Genomic DNA, 21,325 nt, shown 5'->3' on the forward strand with positions numbered 1-21,325 from the left:
AGCTCTGTAGGAGGCTAAAAATACTAAGTAGAAAGATATCCCATGAAAAAAGTATATATCTGTGAACATATAAGGAAGGGGGGAAAAAAACCTACCAACATTATACTAATCTTTTTCAGAAAACGTAAAAAAAGGAAACATTTCTTTTTATGAGGCCAATGTAACCTTGATGGCAAGATGCCAACAAGTACATTATAAGAAAGGAAAATTATGGGGTAATCTTTCTAATGAACACAGATGTAAACATCTTAAACAAAACATTAGCAAATCAAATCCAGCAATATATAAAAGGGATAATGTATCATATCAAGTTTGATTTATTCTAGCAAACTAAGAACAGAAGAGAATTTCCTTAATCGGCTTTTTAAAAGTTATCTACATAAAACCTAATCAAGAAGTACTGAATGCTTCCCCCAAATCATGAAAAACAAAAACAAAATGAAACAAAAAAATCTAAGGATTCTATTATCTTATTCAATATTGTACTGGGGGGTCCCAGTCAGTGTAATAAGGCAACAAAGAAAAAGGACTGGAAAAGAAAAAATAAAACTCTCCTCATCTGTAGACAAATGATTCTGCAACATAGAAAATTCTAATTTAGCAAGGTCCCTGGGAACAAGCACAATGTACCAGACTGGGGAAGAAGGGAAAAACTGTATTTCTATATTCCAGCCACAACCAGAAAATGAAATATTAAATATTTAGTCTACTCTTTATTACCAGCATTCAAAAGCATTAAATACCAAGGAATAATTCCAATGAAACACAGGCAAGACCTCTACACAGAAAACTACAAAACACTGAGGGAAATTAAAGTTCTAAATAAATGAGGGATATACCATGTTCATGGTTTAGAATCTAGACTAATATTATAAAGATAACAATTCTCCCTAAATTGATCTATAAATTCAAAGCAAACCAGAAAAAGTTCTAGTAGGTTTTTGCTTTTTGGTGGAAGAGGCTGATCCTAAAATGTATATGGAAATGCAAAGTGTCAACACTAGCCACGGTAATCTTGAAGAAATACTAAGAAGAAATACTAAAGATGTACACTGCCAGATAAATTTGTTATAAAGTTTTATTAATTAAAACAATATAATACTATGTAAGACAAAGTGACCAAGGGACGATTAGAGTCCAGACACAAAGTTACACTAATATAATCACTTCATTTATAACAAAGGTGACAGGAGAGAACAGCAGGGAAAGGATGGTCTTCTCAAAAGAAACAGTGTTGAATCAAATAGTAATGTGGAAAATAAAATAAAACTTAACCCCTGTCTCACACCATAAACAAAAATAAATTCCAAATGGATTAGAGATCTAAAATAAGAAAAGTTAAACAAAAACATTTTAGGAAAAAACACAAGAAAGTATCTTTGTGACTATGCAGAAGTCAAAGATTTCTTAAATATAACATAAAAGGCACTAATCATAAAGGGAAAAATTAATAAACTTTACTACAATAAAAATAACTTCTTTTTCATCTAAAGACACCACTAGGAGAGTGAAAAGGTAAATCACAAACTGTAAGATTTATGTAATACATATCTTTCTCTATAGAGGAAAGTATGAAGGCATACCAAAAACTATTAAAGAAGACATAAATGGAAGGATACCCCACAGTCATGAATGAAAAGACTGAATTCCTTAAACATAACAATTCTCCGCCAATATGTATGTAACTTGATAATGGATTAACATCCTGAATAAAGAATTTCTAGAAATCAGTAATAGAAAAATGGGCAAAAACTACAAATTGCAATTCAGATGAAATATAAATGACCAATAAATTAACCTCAAATTCAAATAGAGAAATGCATACTTTATTAATAATGAGATATACCTTTAAAACTATTGGATTGGTAAAAACTCAGAAGTCTAAAAGTACCAAGTACTGGAGGAGAAACTCATATACTTCTGGTGGGTATTCTAAACTGATATAATCACTTTGGAGAGCAATCTGAATAGATATATTCAAGTTGAATATATACATACCACATTACACAGCAATCCCACTACTAAGGTTAGGCCACAGAGAAATATTCAAATATGTACATAAGAATATACACTGCAGCACTGCTATTAATGGCAAAAAATTGGAAATAGCAGTTTAGATAGCAGAATAGAGAAATTGTAGAATGATCATACAATGAAATACTATTTAGCACCGAAAATAACTGACATAGATTTGTGGATCAACAGGGATCATCTCAAAACCATGATATATCCGAAAAAAGCAAGCGACAAAAGAATACATGAGACTACTTATACTAATTTTAAAAAGTGAAAAAAAGTTTAAATGTGTGAGTGTACATGGTAAAAAAATACACAGAGAGAGCGAGAGCGAGCGAGAGAAAGCAAAACATGCATGGCAAAGAAACACATCAGAAGTTACCTCTGAGGAAAGAGGAAGGAAAACAGAATTGGGGAGGGATACACAAGGGCTTCAAATTCTCCCTAATGTCTTTTTTTTTTTTTTTTTTCACGAGAGAGAAGGAAGAAGGAAGGTTCAAAAGAAAATATGGCCAAACACTAAGATTTTTTTATTAACACCTTTATTGGAGTATAATTGCTTTACAATGGTGTGTTAGTTTCTGCTTTATAACAAAGTGAATCAGTTATACATATACATATGTCCCCATATCTCCTCCCTATTGCGTCTCCCTCCGTCCCACCCTCCCTATCCCACCCTTCTAGGTGGTCACAAAGCACTGAGCTGATCTCCCTGTGCTATGCGGCTGCTTCCCACTAGCTATCTATTTTACGTTTGGTAGTGTATATATGTCCATGTCACTCTCTCACTTTGTCCCAGCTTACCCTTCCCCCTCCCTGTATGCTCAAGTCCATTCTCTAGTAGGTCAGCATCTTTATTCCCATCTTGCCCCTAGGTTCTTCTGACCTTTTTTTTTTTTTTTAGATTCCATATATATGTGTTAGCATATGGTATTCGTTTTTCTATTTCTGACTTACTTCACTCTCTATGACCGTCTCTAGGTCCATCCACCTCACTACAAATAACTCAGTTTCGTTTCTTTTAATGGTTGAGTAATATTCCATTGTATATATGTGCCACATCTTCTTTATCCATTCATCTGTCGATGCACACTTAGGTTGCTTCCATGGCCTGGCTATTGTAAACAGACCTGCAATGAACGCTGTGGTACATGACTCTTTTTGAATTATGGTTTTCTCAGGGTATATGCCCAGTAGTGGGATTGCAGGGTCGTATGGTAGTTCTATTTTTAGTTTCTAAAGGAACCTCCATACTGTTCTCCATAGTGTCTGTATCAATTTACATTCCCATCAACAGTGCAAGGGGGTTCCCTTTTCTCCACACCCTCTCCAGCATTTATTGTTTGTAGATTTTTTGATGATGGCCAATCTGATTGGTGTGAGATGGTATCTCATTTTGATTTTCATTTCTCTAATGATTAATGATGTTGAGCATTCTTTCATGTGTTTGTTGGCAATCTGTATATCTTCTTTGGAGAAATGTCTCTTTAGGTCTTCTGCCCATTTTTGGACTGGGTTGTTTGTTCTTTTGTGATATTGAGCTGCATGAGGCGTTTGTATGTTTTGGACATTAATCATTTGTCAGCTGCTTCGCTTGCACATATTTTCTCCCATGCTGAGGGTTGTCTTTTTGTCTTGTTTATGGTTTCCTTTGCTGTGCAAAAGCTGTGAACTTTTATTAGGTCCCATTTGTTTATTTTTGTTTTTATTTCCATTTCCCTAGGAGGTGGGTCAAAACGGATCTTGCTGTGATTTATGTCATAGAGTGTTCTGCCTGTGTTTTCCTCTAAGAGTTTGATGGTGTCTGGTATACATATAGGTCTTTAATCCAGTTTGAGTTTATTTTTGTGTATGGTGTTAGGGAGTGTTCTAATTTCATTCTTTTACATGTAGCTGTCCAGTTTTCCCAGCAGCACTTATTGAAGAGACTGTCTTTTCTCCACTGTGTATTCTTGCCTCCTTTATCAAACATAAGGTGACAATATGTGTGGGTTTACCTCTGGGCTTTCTATCCTGTTCCACTGATCTATATTTCTGTTTCTGTGCCAGTACCATACTGTCTTGATTACTGTAGCTATGTAATATAGTCTGAAGTCAGGGAGCCTGATTCCTCCAGCTCCGATTTTCTTTCTCAAGATTGCTTTGGCTATTCATTGCTATTTCTTCCAGGTTCAGGCTCAGAAGGTTGTTCACTTCTAAGAATTTATCCATTTCTTCCAGGTTGTCCATTTTATTGGCATAGAGTTGCTTGTAGTAATCTCTCATGATCCTTTGTATTTCTGCAGTGTCAGTTGTTACTTCTCCTTTTTCATTTCTAATTCTATTGAGTCTTCTCCCTTTTTTTCTTGGTAAGTCTGGCTAATGGTTTATCAATTTTGTTTATCTTCTCAAAGAACCAGCTTTTAGTTTTACTGATTTTTGCTATCGTTTCCTTCATTTCTGATCTGATTTTTATGATTTCTTTCCTTCTGCCAACTTTGGGTTTTTTTCTTTCTCTAATTGCTTTAGGTGTAAGGTGAGGTTGTTTATTTGAGATGTTTCTTGTTTCTTTTTTTTTTTTAATTTATTTATTTACTTTTGGCTGTGTTGGGTCTTCGTTTCTGTGCAAGGGCTTTCTCCAGTTGTGGCGAGCGGGGGCCACTCTTCATCACAGTGCGCGGGCCTCTGTCACGGCCTCTCCCGTAGCGGGGCACAGGCTCCAGACACGCAGGCTCAGTAGTTGTGGCTCACAGGCTTAGTTGCTCTGTGGCATGTGGGATCTTCCCAGACCAGGGCTCGAACCCGTGTCCCCTGCATCAGCAGGCTGACTCTCAACCACTGCACCACCAGGGAAGCCCTCTTGTTTCTTAAGGTAGGATTGTATTGCCATAAACTTCCCTCTTAGGACTGCTTTTGCTGCATCCTATAGGTTTTGGGTCATTGTGTTTTCATTGTCATTTGTTTCTAGGTATATTTTGATTTCCTCTTTGATTTCTTCAGTGATCTCTTGCTTATTAAGTAGCGTGTTGTTTAGCTTCCAGGTGTTTGTATTTCTTACAGATTTTTTCCTGTAATTGACATCTAGCCTCATAGTGTTGTGGTTGGAAAAGATACTTGATACGATTTCAATTTTCTTAAATTTACCAAGTCTTGATCTGTGACCCAAGATATGATCTATCCTGGAGAATGTTCCATGAGCGCTTGAGAAGAATGTGTATTCTGTTGTTTTTGGATAGAATGTCCTATAAATATCAATTAAGTCTATCTTCTTTAATGTATCATTTAAAGCTTGTGTTTCCTTATTTATTTTCATTTTGGATGACCTGTCCATTGGTGAAAGTGGGGTGTTAAAGTCCCCTACTATGATTGTGTTATTGTCGAGTTCCCCTTTTATGGCTGTTAGTATTTGTTCTTATGTACTGAGGTGCTCCTATGTTGGGTGCATAAATATTTACAATTGTTATATCTTCCTTTTGGATTGATCCCTTGATCATTATGTAGTGTCCTTCTTTGTCTCTTGTAATAGTCTTTATTTTAAAGTCTATTTTGTCTGATATGAGAATTGCTACTCCAGCTTTCTTCTGATTTCCATTTGCATGGAATATCTTTTTCCATCCCCTCACTTTCCGTCTGTATGTGTCCCTCGGTCTCAAGTGGGTCTCTTGTAGACAGCATATATACGGGTCTTGTTTTTGTATCCATTCCGCCAGTCTGTGTTTTCTGGTTGGAGCATTTAATCCATTTGCATTTAAGGTAATTATCGATATGTATGTTCCTCTTACCATTTTCTTAATTGTTTTGGGTTTATTATTGTAGGTCTTTTCCTTCTCTTGTGTTTCATGCCTAGAGAAGTTCCTTTAGCATTTGTTGTAAAGCTGGTTTGATGGTGCTGAATTCTCTTAGCTTTTGCTTGTCTGTAAAGCTTTTAATTTCTCTGTCAAATCTGAATGAGATCCTTGCTGGGTAGAGTAATCTTGGTTGTAGGTTTTTCTCCTTCATCACTTTAAGTATGTCCTGCCACTCCCTTCTGGCTTGCAGAGCTTCTGCTGAAAGATCAGCTGTTAAGCTTATGGGGATTCCCTTATGTGTGTTATTTGTTGAAACACTAAGATTTGACAAAGATGGATGGCAGAAATTCTATACTTTCTGTATGCTGGAACCATTTCATAATTAAGGGTGGAAAAACAAACAATAAAATATGAATAGACAAAAAAAGAAGCATTAATAACGATAGTCTTTTGTTTACAAGCAGCTCATGCAGCTCAATATTAAAACAACAAACAACCCAATCCAAAACTGGGCAGAAGACCTAAACAGACATTTCTCTAAAGAAGATATACAGACAGCCAACAAACACATGAAAGAATGCTCAACATCACTAATCATTAGAGAAATGCAAATCAAAACTACAATGAGGTATCACCTCACACCAGTCAGAATGGCCATCATCAAAAAAATCTACAAACAATAAATGCTGGAGAGGGTGTGGAGAAAAGGGAACCCTCTTGCACTGTCGGTGGGAATGTAAATTGATACAGCCACTATGGAGAACAGTATGGAGGGTCCTTAAGAAGCAAAAAATAGAACTACCATATGACCCAGCAATCCCACTACTGGGCATATACCCTGAGAAAACTATAAATCAAAAAGAGACACGTACCACAATGTTCATTGCAGCTCTATTTACAATAGCCAGGACATGGAATCAACCTAAGTGTCCACTGACAGATGAATGGATAAAGAAGATGTGGCACATATATACAATGGAATATTACTCAGCCATAAGAAGAAACGAAATTGAGTTATTTGTAGCGAGGTGGATGGACCTAAAGTCTGTCATACAGAGTGAAGTAAGTTAGAAAGAGAAAAACAAATATTGTATGGTAACACATATATATGGAATCTAAAAAAAAAAAAAAGTTATGAAGAACCTAGGGGTAGGACAGGAATAATGACACAGATGTAGAGAATGGACCTGAGGACATGGGGAGGGGGAAGGGTAAACTGGGACGAAGTGAGAGAGTGGCATGGACTAATACATACTACCAAATGTAAAATAGGTAGCTAGTGGGAAGCAGCTGCATAGCACAGGGAGATCAGCTCGGTGCTTTGTGACCACCTAGAGGGGTGGGATAGGGAGGGGGAGAGTGAGACACAAGAGGGAGGAGATATGGGGATATATGTATATGTATAGCTGATGCACTTTGTTATAAAGGAGAAACTAAGACACCATTGTAAAGCAATTATATTCCAATAAAGATGTTTTAAAAATAAATAATGATAGTGTTTTGGATTTTCTTTTTTTATTTGCTAAACTGTCTTTAATAAACATGTGCCGCTTTTATAACAAAAAATAAACATCATAAACGAAGAGAAAAAGAGAAAAGGAAAGAAGGGGGAAAACCCACCTTAAATACTAGAAAAAGTTATAACACTGATATAATAAATAACTATCATACACACGAGAGAGGATATAAGAGGTACAGGTGATCAGGTAAGGGAAAGAACATACTATACAAGGTGGGTGCATACACACGCAAAGTGAGTGCATGACTGTTTGGAATCAAAGAAGGCATAATGGAAGGGAGGCATTTGAACCTGAAAAGACAGAATTTCTTAAAATTTTAAACAAGTTACACATATATGCAAAAATATAAAACTTAAATGATACAGAAATAAGTACTCTTAACATATTAGTATGCTAACCTTACATACCTTTCTCAAGGTTTATGTGTTTGCATATTTCTCAAGGAATATACAAAAATACCTATATTTTTGTTAATAGTATACATATTGTCTGTGTGTATGTGTGTGTGTGTGTGTGGTACATACATTTTTGGAGGCAATTTGCCAGTATATATAGTATATAGTTTGTGTGTGTATGTGTATTTATATGTGTGTGCGTGTAAAATATAGTTTTAAATTTTAAATAAAACTAAATCTTAATAAACATTGCTATACAACTTAATTTTAAAAATCATCCTTCTATGTCAGTACACACATATCTACTGAGTGACTGTAATAATTACTGAATGATTGTAATATTTCATACCCCTGATATACTAGAATGTATTTCTCTGTGATAGACTATTACAAATAATGCTCAGCAAACACCATTGTACAACAGGATCAGTGTTTCTGTAAGACAGCTATATGAAAGAGAAATTTACCAGCAAATGGCCCTCCAAAAAGGTTCTACCAATTTCCACTTCTACAAAAGTGTACGAGAGCATGCCATTTTCTACCATTCTGGCCAATGTTGGGAATAATCAACACCATATTTTATGACTCTGATAGATATAAATAGTGTATTATTTTAATTCATTTTCCTGATCGCTAGTGAGACCACACAGAGTATCTGGACTTCAGAAATTGGGGGTAGGGGAATAAACATGATTGTAAAGAGAGGACCACAGAGAAATGAGAAAGTAAAAAGTATATTTGAAGACAAACAAATTATTTAATTTCATTAAAACACACCAGGAATCTTAAGATCATTTGAGTTTGAGGATGAGTTTGTGAAAGGAAAATACCAACTTAAGCATGCAACCAGACTTCTTTTCTTCATGTTCTAAGAGTACCCGGAAGGGTTTTTTTTAGTATAGTTAGTGACATGATTAGAAACCATGCTTCAGAAAATTAATTTAGGAACAGTGTGTAAACTTTCAGGGGGAGAAAAATCAGCAGGCAGGAGACTAATCATAGGCTAGAATTCAGGCCAGAGATAAGACAAAGTAGAGCAGAAGAATTCGAAAAGGAGAAGAGATGCATTAGAAACATATTATTTATGGAGCCCAAATCAAGAAAATTCGCAAGTTATTATATAAAAATGGAGTAATCATGTTGATGGTTAAAGGAAAAGTGCTTCCCAACCAACGTGATGCTGACTATTCTTAGTGAATAAAACTGTAAAGAAATGTGTACAAAAATAATACAATAGAAGGAAAATACAAATGCTATTGGTGAATCATCTCAATAACTCAACTCAAAATAAGGAAACACATTTCTTGGGTACCTGAGAGATCACTGCTTTCAATTCGCCGGAGATCTGAATCAGCCCAAAAGAGTTTGCCCAATCTGCTATCAAGAGCTAAAGCAATTGGTTTACTTAAGCCACTGAAAAAGAGGACCTCCCGTTCTGTTCCATCTAAAGCAGCTCGTTCAATTTTGGGAGATCTTTCCTGAAGATTGGTAAAATACATATACCTGAAGAGAAAGGAGGAAACTGTAAGTTTACCAAAGTAAGAAATCACACAAAATGAGAATATTGCTGTTGATTAAGACAAAAGGAAGTAAAATAATATTTTTAAATCTTATTTTAAATGTTTTAAAACATATTTTTTGAAGGTCATGGGATATATGAATTTCCATAATAGTAACAAAGGGTACACAGAAGTTCTTAGGGAGTTAACTTTAAGGAATTAATAAAACAAAGTGTTAGATACAGGCAGCCTTATGCTTTTGGAATAATACAATACAATAAATAAAAGAAAATAGCAGTAATCAGAGAGATCTGGACACAAAATTTTAACTTTCTTCTCTATTAGTCTATTTCATAACTGAAAATAAGTCATATATGAATCTTTTCTTATATTTAACTTCTATAGTTCATCTCTTTCCTGTAACTCCTTTGAAGTAAGCTACTTTCCCTGCTGAATTCCTTATCATTCATTCAGATTCAAGTAAGTATAATTTATTAAATGCAAAGCTCTATATTAAAGGAAAGGCATATTAGTTCTTATCATAAAAGAACCTAAAATCTAGTAGAAAACATAAGACTGAAAAACAATTAAGTATAAGGTAAATTGGTAAGGACTAAGTATAACTAGAGAGGTACAGACATAGAGCGGTGGGTATTTGAGAGAGGAGAATGTCACATCTGGCTGGGGGTGGGGCAGATCAAGGGAAACTTCACGGAGGATGTTACAGTTCAAACAGTCCTGGAGGTATGGGTAGAAATTAGAATTAAAGCAGTAGTGACTAAGGAAGGAAATTCTAGACAGTAAAATCAGAGAAAGCAAGAATATACATGGGCTGAAAAGGAAGGCTGATGAGGGTTTCAGATGCCACCTTAGTAACATACCCTTTTTCTGGGTTTACCACAATGGCTCGAGGTCTGTCTTGCTCGCCTTTTAACACCACTCCAATCGATCTCCCATCTAATCTTGTTACATTAATGACATTGGTGGCCTCGCAAGTCCAATAGATATAGCGGCTATAAATATCAATGCTGAGGTCATAGGGCTGTATTTCTAGGTTCTGATTCGGAACTGAGCTCACCACCACTGTAAAGCCCTAAGGGAGAAAAAAGAAACACACACAGAAAATTGGATTCCAAGCCAGATAGCTCCGAGGAGACCACTCACAATACTTATACTTCTGTGGTCACACACCTGAGAAGGAACTCTCGAGTCTCAAGCGACATTTCTTAGTTCCCTTTGATTATTACAACATAAAGCAGTAGAGCGAGCTGAGGCCATATGGTTGCTCTAAGAAGCTGATAGTGCACTGATCAGAAATGAGTGAGAAGGTGGCAGCTGTCCCTGTAAACCAGAGACAACTGCGGCTAGAACCACACTCTAGAAATAACTCTAAAGCAGTGGTGCTCAACCAGGGGCGATTCTGCATTTGCAAACGCCTCCACCAGGGGTACTGGCCAATGTCTGGAGACTTTTTTTTTTTTTTTTTTGCGGTACGCGGGCCTCTCACTGCTGTGGCCTCTCCTGTTGCGGAGCACAGGCTCCAGACGCGCAGGCTCAGCAGCCATGGCTCACGGGCCCAACCGCTCTGCGGCATGCGGGATCCTCCCCGGACCGGGGCAAGAACCGCGCCCCCTGCATCGTCAGGCGGACCCTCAACCACTGCGCCACCAGGGAAGCCCTGGAGCCATTTTTGATTGTCACGCCTATGAGATTGTAACTGGCTTCTAGTGGGGAGAGGCCAGGGATGCTGCTAAATATCCTATGACGTACACATCAGACCTCCACACAGAGAATTATCCAGCCAAAAACGTCAACAGTGTGGAAGTTGAGAAACTCTGCTCTAGAGACAATAGCAATTAGTCAGGGCTACAAACCACGTCTATCAGTCATGTCCTTCTCTAATCCTCAAATCTACCCCCCCCCAATTTTTTTTTAAACAAAGCCAAACAAAAAGACAGGCTCTGTTCATCTGTTTTATCTGAATAAACTATATTTTATTTACTCGGCATCTCTGAGGTAACACTCCTTAATAAGGCTCTCATTTATTTGCTATGTCCTCAGCTGTATGACAACAGCTATAATTTCTATCAACTAGTTATCAGCCTATTGGTCCTGGCCTACACCATGTAAAGTGCACCTGTAGTATACCGCTACAACTATACCCCTAAATGATCCTCGGCAGCCCTAAATACACTATCTCCTTGCTCTTGTCAGATAAGACATGAAAAATAAGTAATCTAATCTCCCTAAATTTTAATGCATTAAAAATGCAACTTAACATTACTGTTAAAAGGAAAATGACAAATAATTATTTATAGTAATCCTGGTCTAATACTGCTTGGACACAGAAAGAAAGCAAAGAATTATGGACAGTGGTATGTAAATCATGACTAGAATGTAAGCACAGATAAGACATGTTGATAATATTTTCATTCCTATCCCACAGTCACCAAATAATAGTTACCAAAACAAAAACAAAAAAAGATTAGACTGATGATAACATATCCTAGATGTAATTTTACTGAGACTGTGTTTTATGTTTCCCATCCTCTGAACCTTTTAAATAATAGTTAACTAGTAATAGAACTATTATTTACTGAGTGCCCAGTATGTGGTAATGGGCTATGTGCTTTTACATTCCTTTCAGCTAAAAAGTTCATAAGAATCCTAGTGAGTGACAAAGCTGAGATCAGAACCATGTGTGTATTTGATTTCAAAGTTTCCAACACTCCATGTAAATGGAATTAAAAAAAAAAAACTATATAAATGATACAGGTGGCACTGACAGTCATACTACTATATGAGCATAAGTTATTTTAATACAACACAATCTTCATTCTAATAGAATTATCAAACAATTGTTTACTCAAATATCATTAGGAGGGAAAAAAGCTGCTAGGTTCAGAATTTCAGTTTTACACACACACACACACACACACACACACACACACACACACACACACAAGCGGAGTCAAGACTTAAGTAAAATAGGATGGTTGGCTGGTCCAATTACTAGGCAGAAGAACTGGATTTTGAATGCAGCCCTGAATTACCTGGCTGCCATCTTCTTGTGCTTTTCGGATCATGTTTTGTCGTGAGTCAATCCAATAGAGTTGCTTGTCCAGTGGGTCATAGTCAATGGCCCGGACATTCCGAAGGCTGTGGATAGGAAGGATGATGTCAGGGCTCTGCTGTTCATCAATCACCATGCGGTTGATGGCGCTCTTTTGACTGAAGAGCAGGAAAGTAGTTGGAGCTTAAAGAAAGAAAAAAGCAAATAGGAAACACAGTTACCCTAAGTCTTGTATCACTCAAAGATTTGATCAGCCTGTTGTCTGTATCTCATACAAAACAGACATGTATGTTGAAAAGGTAAGGTTGAGATAAAACCCTTTGGAATGCCTCCAGAAACTCTCTTAGAGGTAACACTGATCGGCACTCTGGTTACCAAACCAGTTATGAATTTACCCCATGATAACAGCCAACTAGCCACTTTTTCTCTGTCTTGTCCACAGCGGTATCATAGGACACTTGATTTTAATGAAGCATTTAATAGAGATAGACAAAATTCTCCTGTCTGCCAAGTAAATAATCCTAACTCCTCCATAACCAATTCCTGTAGGTGGAAGGAAGCCTGGGTCTCCATAGGTCAAAGAAGAAACTTCAAGATTGGTTTTAGTCTCACTTCTCACACTGTTTAGTCACTTGACCTTAACTAAGGCCCTAAACCTCTCTGGGTCAAAATCTACTCAACTCTAAAATAAGGTCATAGCTATGTTGTCCTGCTCATTGAGTTGCTATAAAAATTTTACAACATATGTGTAAATACTTTAAAAACTGTAAGGCATTATGGCAATTATACCTCAACAAAAAATTGTAAGGCATTATGTAAATGTCAAGTAAAAATAACTACTGTTTATTATTATCAGTGGTAGCAGTAATAAACTTGGTATTAGTAGGAGTCAAACCAACCCTCACTGGTTGCAGATATAGGCTCAATATTTTGCACAGTGGGTTGCAAGGAGAGGGAGCCAGTAAAAAAAATAAAAAACACACTTAAGTTGATGCCCTAAATTTATGAAATGGGAAAATGCAACAGAGACAATATTTCCCTTTCCCAGGGACTAGGCCTCTGCATCTCTAATCTAGAAAAGGATAGCATCTGGCAGTGCTACCAAAAACTTCAAAGTCTAATAGCATTTTTTAAATCTTCATTTAAAATATATGTAAAAGTTCTGTAATTACACGTTGCTCAGTCACCACCTAAATCCAGGAGAATTTTGTCCTTCTCAGGGATATAAACATAAATGGCCAAGACAGAACTCCCTGCTTCATTGCCCCTTAAACCCCATTCTTCACAGCTCCATTATTTGTGGTTCCCTGGTTGACTTTACATTTACACCCAAATGTATACTGGCTTAAATCCCAAAGAAATTCACTGGTTCTCACAAAGAAACTTGGTATTCACAACACTGAAATTCGGCTTTGAGTTCCTCACTGGCTAAAAGTCCACACCTAGCTTGGAAGATTTAGAAAGTATTCCAATGATCCCACTAGAACTCTCCATTACCTGGAGTCCATAACATATTGATTTAACAACTTTCAGCAGTTTTAGTAGAAGCCATGCCCTAAGCAGTAAGAATACAGGTCACAACAGAGTAGTTAACAAGTTACCCATCTTTTTTTTTTTTTTTAAGAATTATTTTTTTGGCAGTACTACATTCTTGTAAATCAAGACAATAGAAAAAAAAAGTTCTAAATTTCCAACAAAATAAGCACCGCTTATACTAAGACACACAATGAAACTTAGAAGAAAGACCCCCCAGTTTTAGGTGTCAACTTTTCCTGCCTGGGAAATAATCAAAGATATATTTGGCTCCAAGTATGTTTCACTGGGTACTTTTTTTTTTTTGAGTCAAGTTTTAACCTTTAATAAGATTCCACGATTAGGTGTTCTAGAAATGTAGATTAAGACAAAGCCAAATATGGCTCCAAATAAATGCTTGTTTCAAAGTCTATGGATGACATTAATAATTACAACTGGCTCAATATTTCTAAGAGGAAGCTGATGTTTTGACTTATTTACAAAAGTGACAAAGAATATGCAATTTTGTAAGCCTAAATCCATCCTAATTTATGTAACCTCTAACCACCACTCCCTCATCTCCTGCAGAATGCTTTCAAAACTGTCCTATGAGGTTGTCTCTGTTTTGCATTCCCACAACGAAGACAGCCAGCCACACGCAAAAGTTGGAGGATGATGTAGGAGGAAGCTCTTCAGCTCTCCTTTGAAGACACAAGTGTTCACCCAAAGCTTAAAGAAAGGTATTACTCTGGTGTAAGAACAGCATAAATGACAAGGCCAAGCCCACCATGTCTGACTGTGCCATTTGTGCATTGTGCCAAAGGCACCAAGTAGGGACTGAAGTCCAGTCCACACTTCATTAGCCAAGTCAAGCACCTATGCAGCTGCATCTGCCCAGAGGAAACGTCTTTTCCCAATTTGCACAAAGGTTCCATAGAGGCCAACCACTTCAGTACTGAACAAGGGATTACACAATTTGGCCTCCTGTTTCCTCTCTGACTTAATTTCTATTCACTGTGTTCCAGAGACACTGGCCTCCTAGGTGTTCCTCTAATATGCCGGACACGCTTCCCCCTAGGGCCTCTGCATTTGCTATTCCCTTTTGCTTGACAGGTCTTCTCCCAGATATACAGCACAGCTCATTTCCTCACCTCCTTCAGTTCCGGACATAGTGTCACTTTTACAGTCAGGACTTCTCTCATGACCCTATTTAACACTGTGATCCTCTTACCCACCCTTTCTTGCTCTTAATTTTCTCCATAACACTCATCTCCATCTAACTCATGACAGAGTTTACTTATTTAGTTCATTATCTGTCCCACTCAAATGTAAGCTCCATGAGGGCAGGGATTAATGTCTATTTTATTCAGTGCTACATTCTTCACTGGCTCAAATGATGCCCAGTGTGGATCAGGTGTTCAGTAAATATTCATTGAAAGAATAATGAGTAAACAAATGAAGAAACAAGCATGAGATGATGATAACTAAGGACAGCCCTGTAGCCATGATTTTGAAAGTAAGGAAATAAAATTATTTCAGAAAACTGGGAAAGAAAAGAAACAAGCATTTATTTAGGAACTCCAAGATGTCACACATCATACCAGATGTCATCCAATCCCTCAAATTACTCCATTTGATAGGTGGGCAAACTCAGAACGGTTAAGTAATTTCTAAAGAAAGGCTCAGAAAGGTTAAGTAATTTTTCCCAGGTCACAAAGCTGCTGCTGAATGGAAGAGCACATGTTTTTCCAAATCCTGTCCTGCTTCTTCATTCTTCTATTTAACAATGATTTCTTGAATGACTACTATTTACCGAACACTGTTTTAGGCACCTAAGATACATCAGTGGAAAAACAGGAAAAAAAATGCTGCTTCATGGAGCTTATATCCCAGTAAACAGATAACAAGTAATAAGCATAATAAAGAGGCTATAATATATAAATAACAGAGTGTATAAATTATACAGTATATCAGAGAGTGATTAAGTGTCACAGGAAAAAGAAAAATGGCAGGTAAGGGGCACTGGCAATGTTAGATAGGGTGGAAGGATGACTTGCAATTTTAAATTGGGCAGATCAGGTCTCACTGTGGAGGTCACAATTAAGCAATGACTTGGAGGTGAAGTATATCCATGCAAGTATCTGCAGGAAGAACATTCCAAGTAGAGGAAATAAGCAGTATAACAGTCCTGAAGTAGGAGTAACTGGCATATTTGAAAACAGCAATGAGGCTGGTGCGGCTGCCATGGAGAGAGCAAGAGAGAGAATGGTAAAAGCTGAGGTTAAAGAAGCAAAGCGGGGGGGGTGTGCAAAATGTGGGGTACAGATCATGCAGGAACTTGTAGGCCATTATAAGAACTAGGTTTTCACTCTGTGTGAAATGGGAGGTTTTGAGCAGAGTAACAACATGATCTGATTTAGCTTTTGAAACACAGGTCTAGAAGTAAATTACACAATGTTAGAAAACTTTCTGAGGGCAAGTACTTTGTGTTAAACTTCTCTTGTAATCTGCTTTGGAATCTAACACATCTGTGCACAAATATTAAATAGTACTCATTATAAAAAGAACACGCAACAGGAAGCCTCTTGAAACACTGCCAATCATCTCAGAAAGAGCCAAAGACAGACATTAGAGACACTCAGCACTGATTTCTCAAAACCTTCACTCACCGACTAGCACACACTGGTAAAATCAGCCCAAACAATAATGACCTCAAAAGGTCTTTCCCTATTCTTCTGTCTCCATCACTTATTACTCCCATTTTCTCCTTCCAAAGTTAAACTTCTTAAAAAAGATGTCTACATAACACATACACTACCAGCCCTTCCTTTTCTCCATTCACTTGTTGATCTATTCCCATCTTTCACCATTACCTCCCTGAAATTACTTTTTTCAGGGTTACTAATAACCACCTCATCCAAATATCCAATGGATACTATTTTAGGCCTCACGTTACTCAACCTGTCAACGGCATTAACACATTTCTATTTTCAAACAATCTTCTCTCTTGTCTTCTGTGTCACTATCTTCTCCTGGTTCTCCTCTGGCCCTTCTCGCTGCTGCTTTTGTGTGTCCACTGCGAGCTTTCTCTCCTCAACCAGAGTTCCTGAGGTTACCAGACCCCTTCTTTTTGCCACACTAGAGTTTGCAAACTATGGCCCACAAGGTAAATCTGGCCTGCTGCCTGTTTTTATAATAAAGTTTATCAGAATTGAGCCACATTTTAAAAATGTAACATCTATGGCTGCTATCACACTGAAATGTTCAGAGCTGTATAGATGTGAGAGAGACTATAGGATTCACAAAGCCTAAATATTTACTCTCTGGCTCTTTAAAGAAAAAGTTTGCTGACCCCAGGTCTATACCTTCTCCCTAAGTACCTATTTTAAATACATGCTGGCATTTCTAAAATTAATACCTCTAACATCTCCCTGAGCTATGGATTCTTCTATACAATTTCTTTCTTTCTTTCTTTCTTTCTTTTCCTTCCTTCCTTCCTTTCCTTTCCTTTCTTTTCTTTCCTTTCTTCCTCCCTCCCTCCCTCCCTCCCTCCCTTCCTTCCTATCTTCCTATCTATCGATCTAACTATGGCTGCATTGGGTCTCTGTTGATCGACTGATCTATGTATCTCTGGCTGCGTTGGGTCTCTGTTGATCTATCTATCTGTCTATCTGTCTATCTATCTATCTATCTATCTAAGGCTGCGATGGGTCTCCGTTGCTGCACATGGGCTTTCTCTAGTTGCAGTGAGTGAGGGCTACTGTTCGTTGCAGTGCGCAGGCTTCTCATTGCGGTGGCCTATCTTGTTGCAGAGCACGGGCTTTAGGCACGCGGGCTCTAGAGCACAGGCTCAGTAGTTGTGGCTCACGGGCTTAGTTGCTCCACGGCATGTGGGATCTTCCCGGACCAGGGCTCGAACCCATGTCCCCTGCATTGGCAGGCGGATTCTTAACCACTGCACCACCAGGGAAGTCCCTACAATTACCTATTTAATAGTTCTATTTCCCATAGGAAAATCAATACAAACCTAAAATTATTTTTTAATTCTTTTTGAAAACGAATCCTCCCCATTTACTATCTACTTAACTGCTCACACCAAAAATCTACGAGTCATCCTTGCTTCCTCCCTCTTATTCTTCCTCATATACAACTCATTAACAAGTTCTGTTCATTCTAGTTTCAAAATATACCTTGAACCCATCAACGTCTCTCCATCACGACGGCCACCAGCCCCGTCTAAGTCGACCTGCATTATCACAAGAGTCTGACTGCCCTGCAACCACTTAATTTTCCTCCTCAAATCCATTCTCCACAGCAATCAAATCATGTTATTATATCTTATTCAATTTTCATAGCAACCCTACAAGTTAATTACTATTATTATTCCCATTGTACAAATGAGAAAAAATAAGGCTTAAAAAGTGTATGTGACTTGTTTTGGTAAAACACAAAACTTACATGTGACAGAGATGCCAAATCATTAAACTATAAACTGATGTTCTTTCTTTTTCAGAACTGAAGTCTTGTGTCAGAACAGACTAGATCCTTTCCTATGTGACCTCCTATACTTTCAGGCACAGAATAAGGTAATTTCAATAGTTCACTATATCCAATATCCTACAGCAATTCTGTTACCTTCTAACTTAGTGAACCATACCCTACTTCTCTCCCACGAATCTACTTTTTCTGATCTATTTATCATATCTACCAATTTGTTCTTGTCTATCCACCAAGCCATGGGCGTTCACGCACACCTGAATCATAAATCAGGACTCCCCAAGCCAACGATCTTTTGTGGCACACTGTGTTTTGGTGTTCTTAGCACTGTATGTGTGTGTCTCTGTGTGCATGTGAATCTGAGAAGAGCTGGTAACATCAGCTAGAAGTAAGTGGCGACCACTCACTATGTTCAGAGCATGTGCTCTCTAGTTTTCCTTCCCCATCTATTTACTGTTTCATACTGAGCTAAATTTACTTATAGCATTTTCTGCCTGGCCTCTTACACACTTAAATTCTTCATCTTTAGCCTATTCTATGAACTTCAAAGGACAAGGAGATTGTATTTTGTAGATTCTCTTTGTTGTACTGTTTGTACTGTTCTTCCCTTCCTTTATCATGAATAAGTATGTATAGCACACATATGTGCTGTCTGCCAAAGAAGCTATGCACATTTTTCAATACATATTTAATCCCCAAGGATAAAACACTTACTTTTTCTATAGTATCAATTTTTCCATAACATCAACTAGTTAGCACCAAACAAATAAAAGTAACAAAAACTTGCATTTTTCCACATTTAGTCCTTCCCTTTTATTAAACAAATGATCAACTCTGGACCTCTACAACTTTTTACTCTAGAAAGAACATGAACTACAGTGTTTTCAAAATCCTGCTTTCTCCGCTAATTATAGATTGCTTTGGCGGGGGGAAATGCAGCTTACCACTACAAGTCCTGTTGTCAGCATTAAGAGAGTAGTGGGCAGGGCATCCACAAACAAAACCTCCAACTGGCACTGCCAAGCAGAGGTGGGAGCAGTGCCCATTGCTGGAAGCACACTCATTCCACCCTGCCTGCCGAGAGGAGTGAAACACGAGGATGTCCATCACATAATCCAAATGGCCCTGAATGATGGTGCGGTTTTGGCCACTGGTTTTGTTGGCACGCTCGATGCTGCGTCGGCTCCAGTCCGTCCAGTAGATGTAATCTTGGTACTGAGTTAAGCCAAAAGGATGAGGCAAGTCATCTGCTATAACCTCACGGTTGAGTCCTGTTTTCAGAAAGGCAATAGAAAGGGGAGAAGCAGAGAGATGAAATATGTGAGAATGTAAGAGTCTTATTGGCAAAAATAAAATAAAATGTTAACATATAAAACATTACTTTTGTAAGCAATTTAAAACAGAAGGATTCCTTTAAAAGCAATTCTTAAACCAGACTGGTCCTCTGAAATCAACCCACCTGCAGTCTGACCCCATGCCTCAAACTAATATTCTTGCTACAAATCACTGAGTTTTTTTAAACTCCTGTAAATGGTCTATTTTGATTGTGGTCTTATTTTCCCTCCATAAAGGTCTATAGTTCAACTATTTTTCCTTCCAAAAAAGGATGAAAATGCATATATTGTATTTTACCGGTACAAAAAGTCACTTCAGGAATACCCAGGGTGTTATAAATTCCATTATAAGCCCAATAGTAATGAAATTTCCACATATTAAAGAGATATGAATCCAAGTACCTGGGCCACTATTAATAAATAGGATACAGTGTGAGACAGAGGAAGAACCTAGACATTCATATGAAGTTTTATTAATAGTATCTAACCTATGGTAAACAGCAGCCATTGACTTCTGCACAGAAAGGATTACATACTATCTGTCTGAACAAAAAGGAGTACAGCTTACCAAGCATATTTGAAGATTCTATTAAGTTGGTGTCCAGGTCTGTCCAATAAAGCCTCCTTTTAGCATAATCAATAGTTAGGCCATTTGCTCGCCCCACATTTGGAACTAATGTAGTACGTTCACTTCCATCCATGGCAGCTCTGTCTATCTTAGGCTTTCCACCCCATTCAGTCCAATACATAAATCTAAATTCAAAACAGTGGATACTTAACATTACATTTTTGACTATTTGGGAGAAAGGATCATATTCATGCACAGTAACTAAATGAATTTAAAGAAAATATACATTAAGTCAAGGAAATTGGTAAACCAAAATCATAGCTATAATTTTTTTCAAGAATACTGGCAGCCTCAACTAAATATTTTTTCTCATATCCTAAAAAGGAAGTGAGTCAGCTTTCCTTAGTCTTTCCAATGAATTTGTTCCATCCAAAACCTAGGAACTGGAAACAAACCAATGATTTCCTTATTGCAGCATTCCATTTATAAAACTAATATTCAAGAAGTTAGCAAAGAATTAAAGCTCTGGTCTCAGAACCTGATTCACTTCAGAACAAAATATATGCATTTCTGAATACAAGTAATTCGAATTTTTAAACTTCTTTTCAATTTGTGTCATCAACTCTCCCCCAAACTAAGTTGCAGCAGTACATCAAGGGTAAAAATTAATAGCCTTTAACTGAAATTTAAAAGCAAAGTTTGAAAATGTATTTGGTCACATGGTCCAAGGTAACACACTGCGACGTGTAAGAGCAACGAACCACCCCTTAATGTGTCAGCTGGTCACTGAACACTATTACTACAACCCCTGTGAAATTTTAGAACACTCTTTTGCTTTTGTTGTACTCTTTTGAGTTCTCCACCTTAACCTTAGAGCAGCTCAACAGTATAGGTTTTTTACATATGAGGAGGCCAAGGCACTAAAAGTGTGACTGATTTGTCTAATGTCTTCAAGCCAGTCATATGGCAGCGCTAGAACTAGAAGCTAATCCTTAGCCAAATGCCCTTTCGGCTGAACGAGTAGTGCTAGTTTCAAGACGCTCTGAATACTGGGAGTAGGAATGTTCTCCACATGCCAGGTCTCATCAAATACCCATGGGAGATATTCACTCATCAGCCTGTTAGCTGATGGTTGATTTGGTAG

General features: G+C 37.5%; 1 protein-coding gene across 2 annotated transcripts in view; it reads right to left on the reverse strand.

Annotated features, from left to right (window-relative positions):
* Window positions 1-21,325, reverse strand: part of LRP6 (LDL receptor related protein 6) — a 171,218-nt gene that overhangs the window by 24,467 nt on the left and 125,426 nt on the right. For both annotated transcript variants that reach the window (XM_024733139.1, XM_024733140.1), the window contains exons 11-15: window positions 20,182-20,366; window positions 19,224-19,550; window positions 12,251-12,453; window positions 10,079-10,290; window positions 9,011-9,201 (exon numbers count right to left, since the gene is read on the reverse strand). In XM_024733139.1, the coding sequence (XP_024588907.1) occupies window positions 9,011-9,201; window positions 10,079-10,290; window positions 12,251-12,453; window positions 19,224-19,550; window positions 20,182-20,366 (1,118 nt within the window). The remainder of the gene's footprint in view (window positions 1-9,010; window positions 9,202-10,078; window positions 10,291-12,250; window positions 12,454-19,223; window positions 19,551-20,181; window positions 20,367-21,325) is intronic.

Source organism: Neophocaena asiaeorientalis, unplaced genomic scaffold, assembly GCF_003031525.2.
Source record: "Neophocaena asiaeorientalis asiaeorientalis breed wild unplaced genomic scaffold, Neophocaena_asiaeorientalis_V1.1 scaffold150, whole genome shotgun sequence".
Lineage (NCBI taxonomy): Eukaryota > Metazoa > Chordata > Mammalia > Artiodactyla > Phocoenidae > Neophocaena > Neophocaena asiaeorientalis.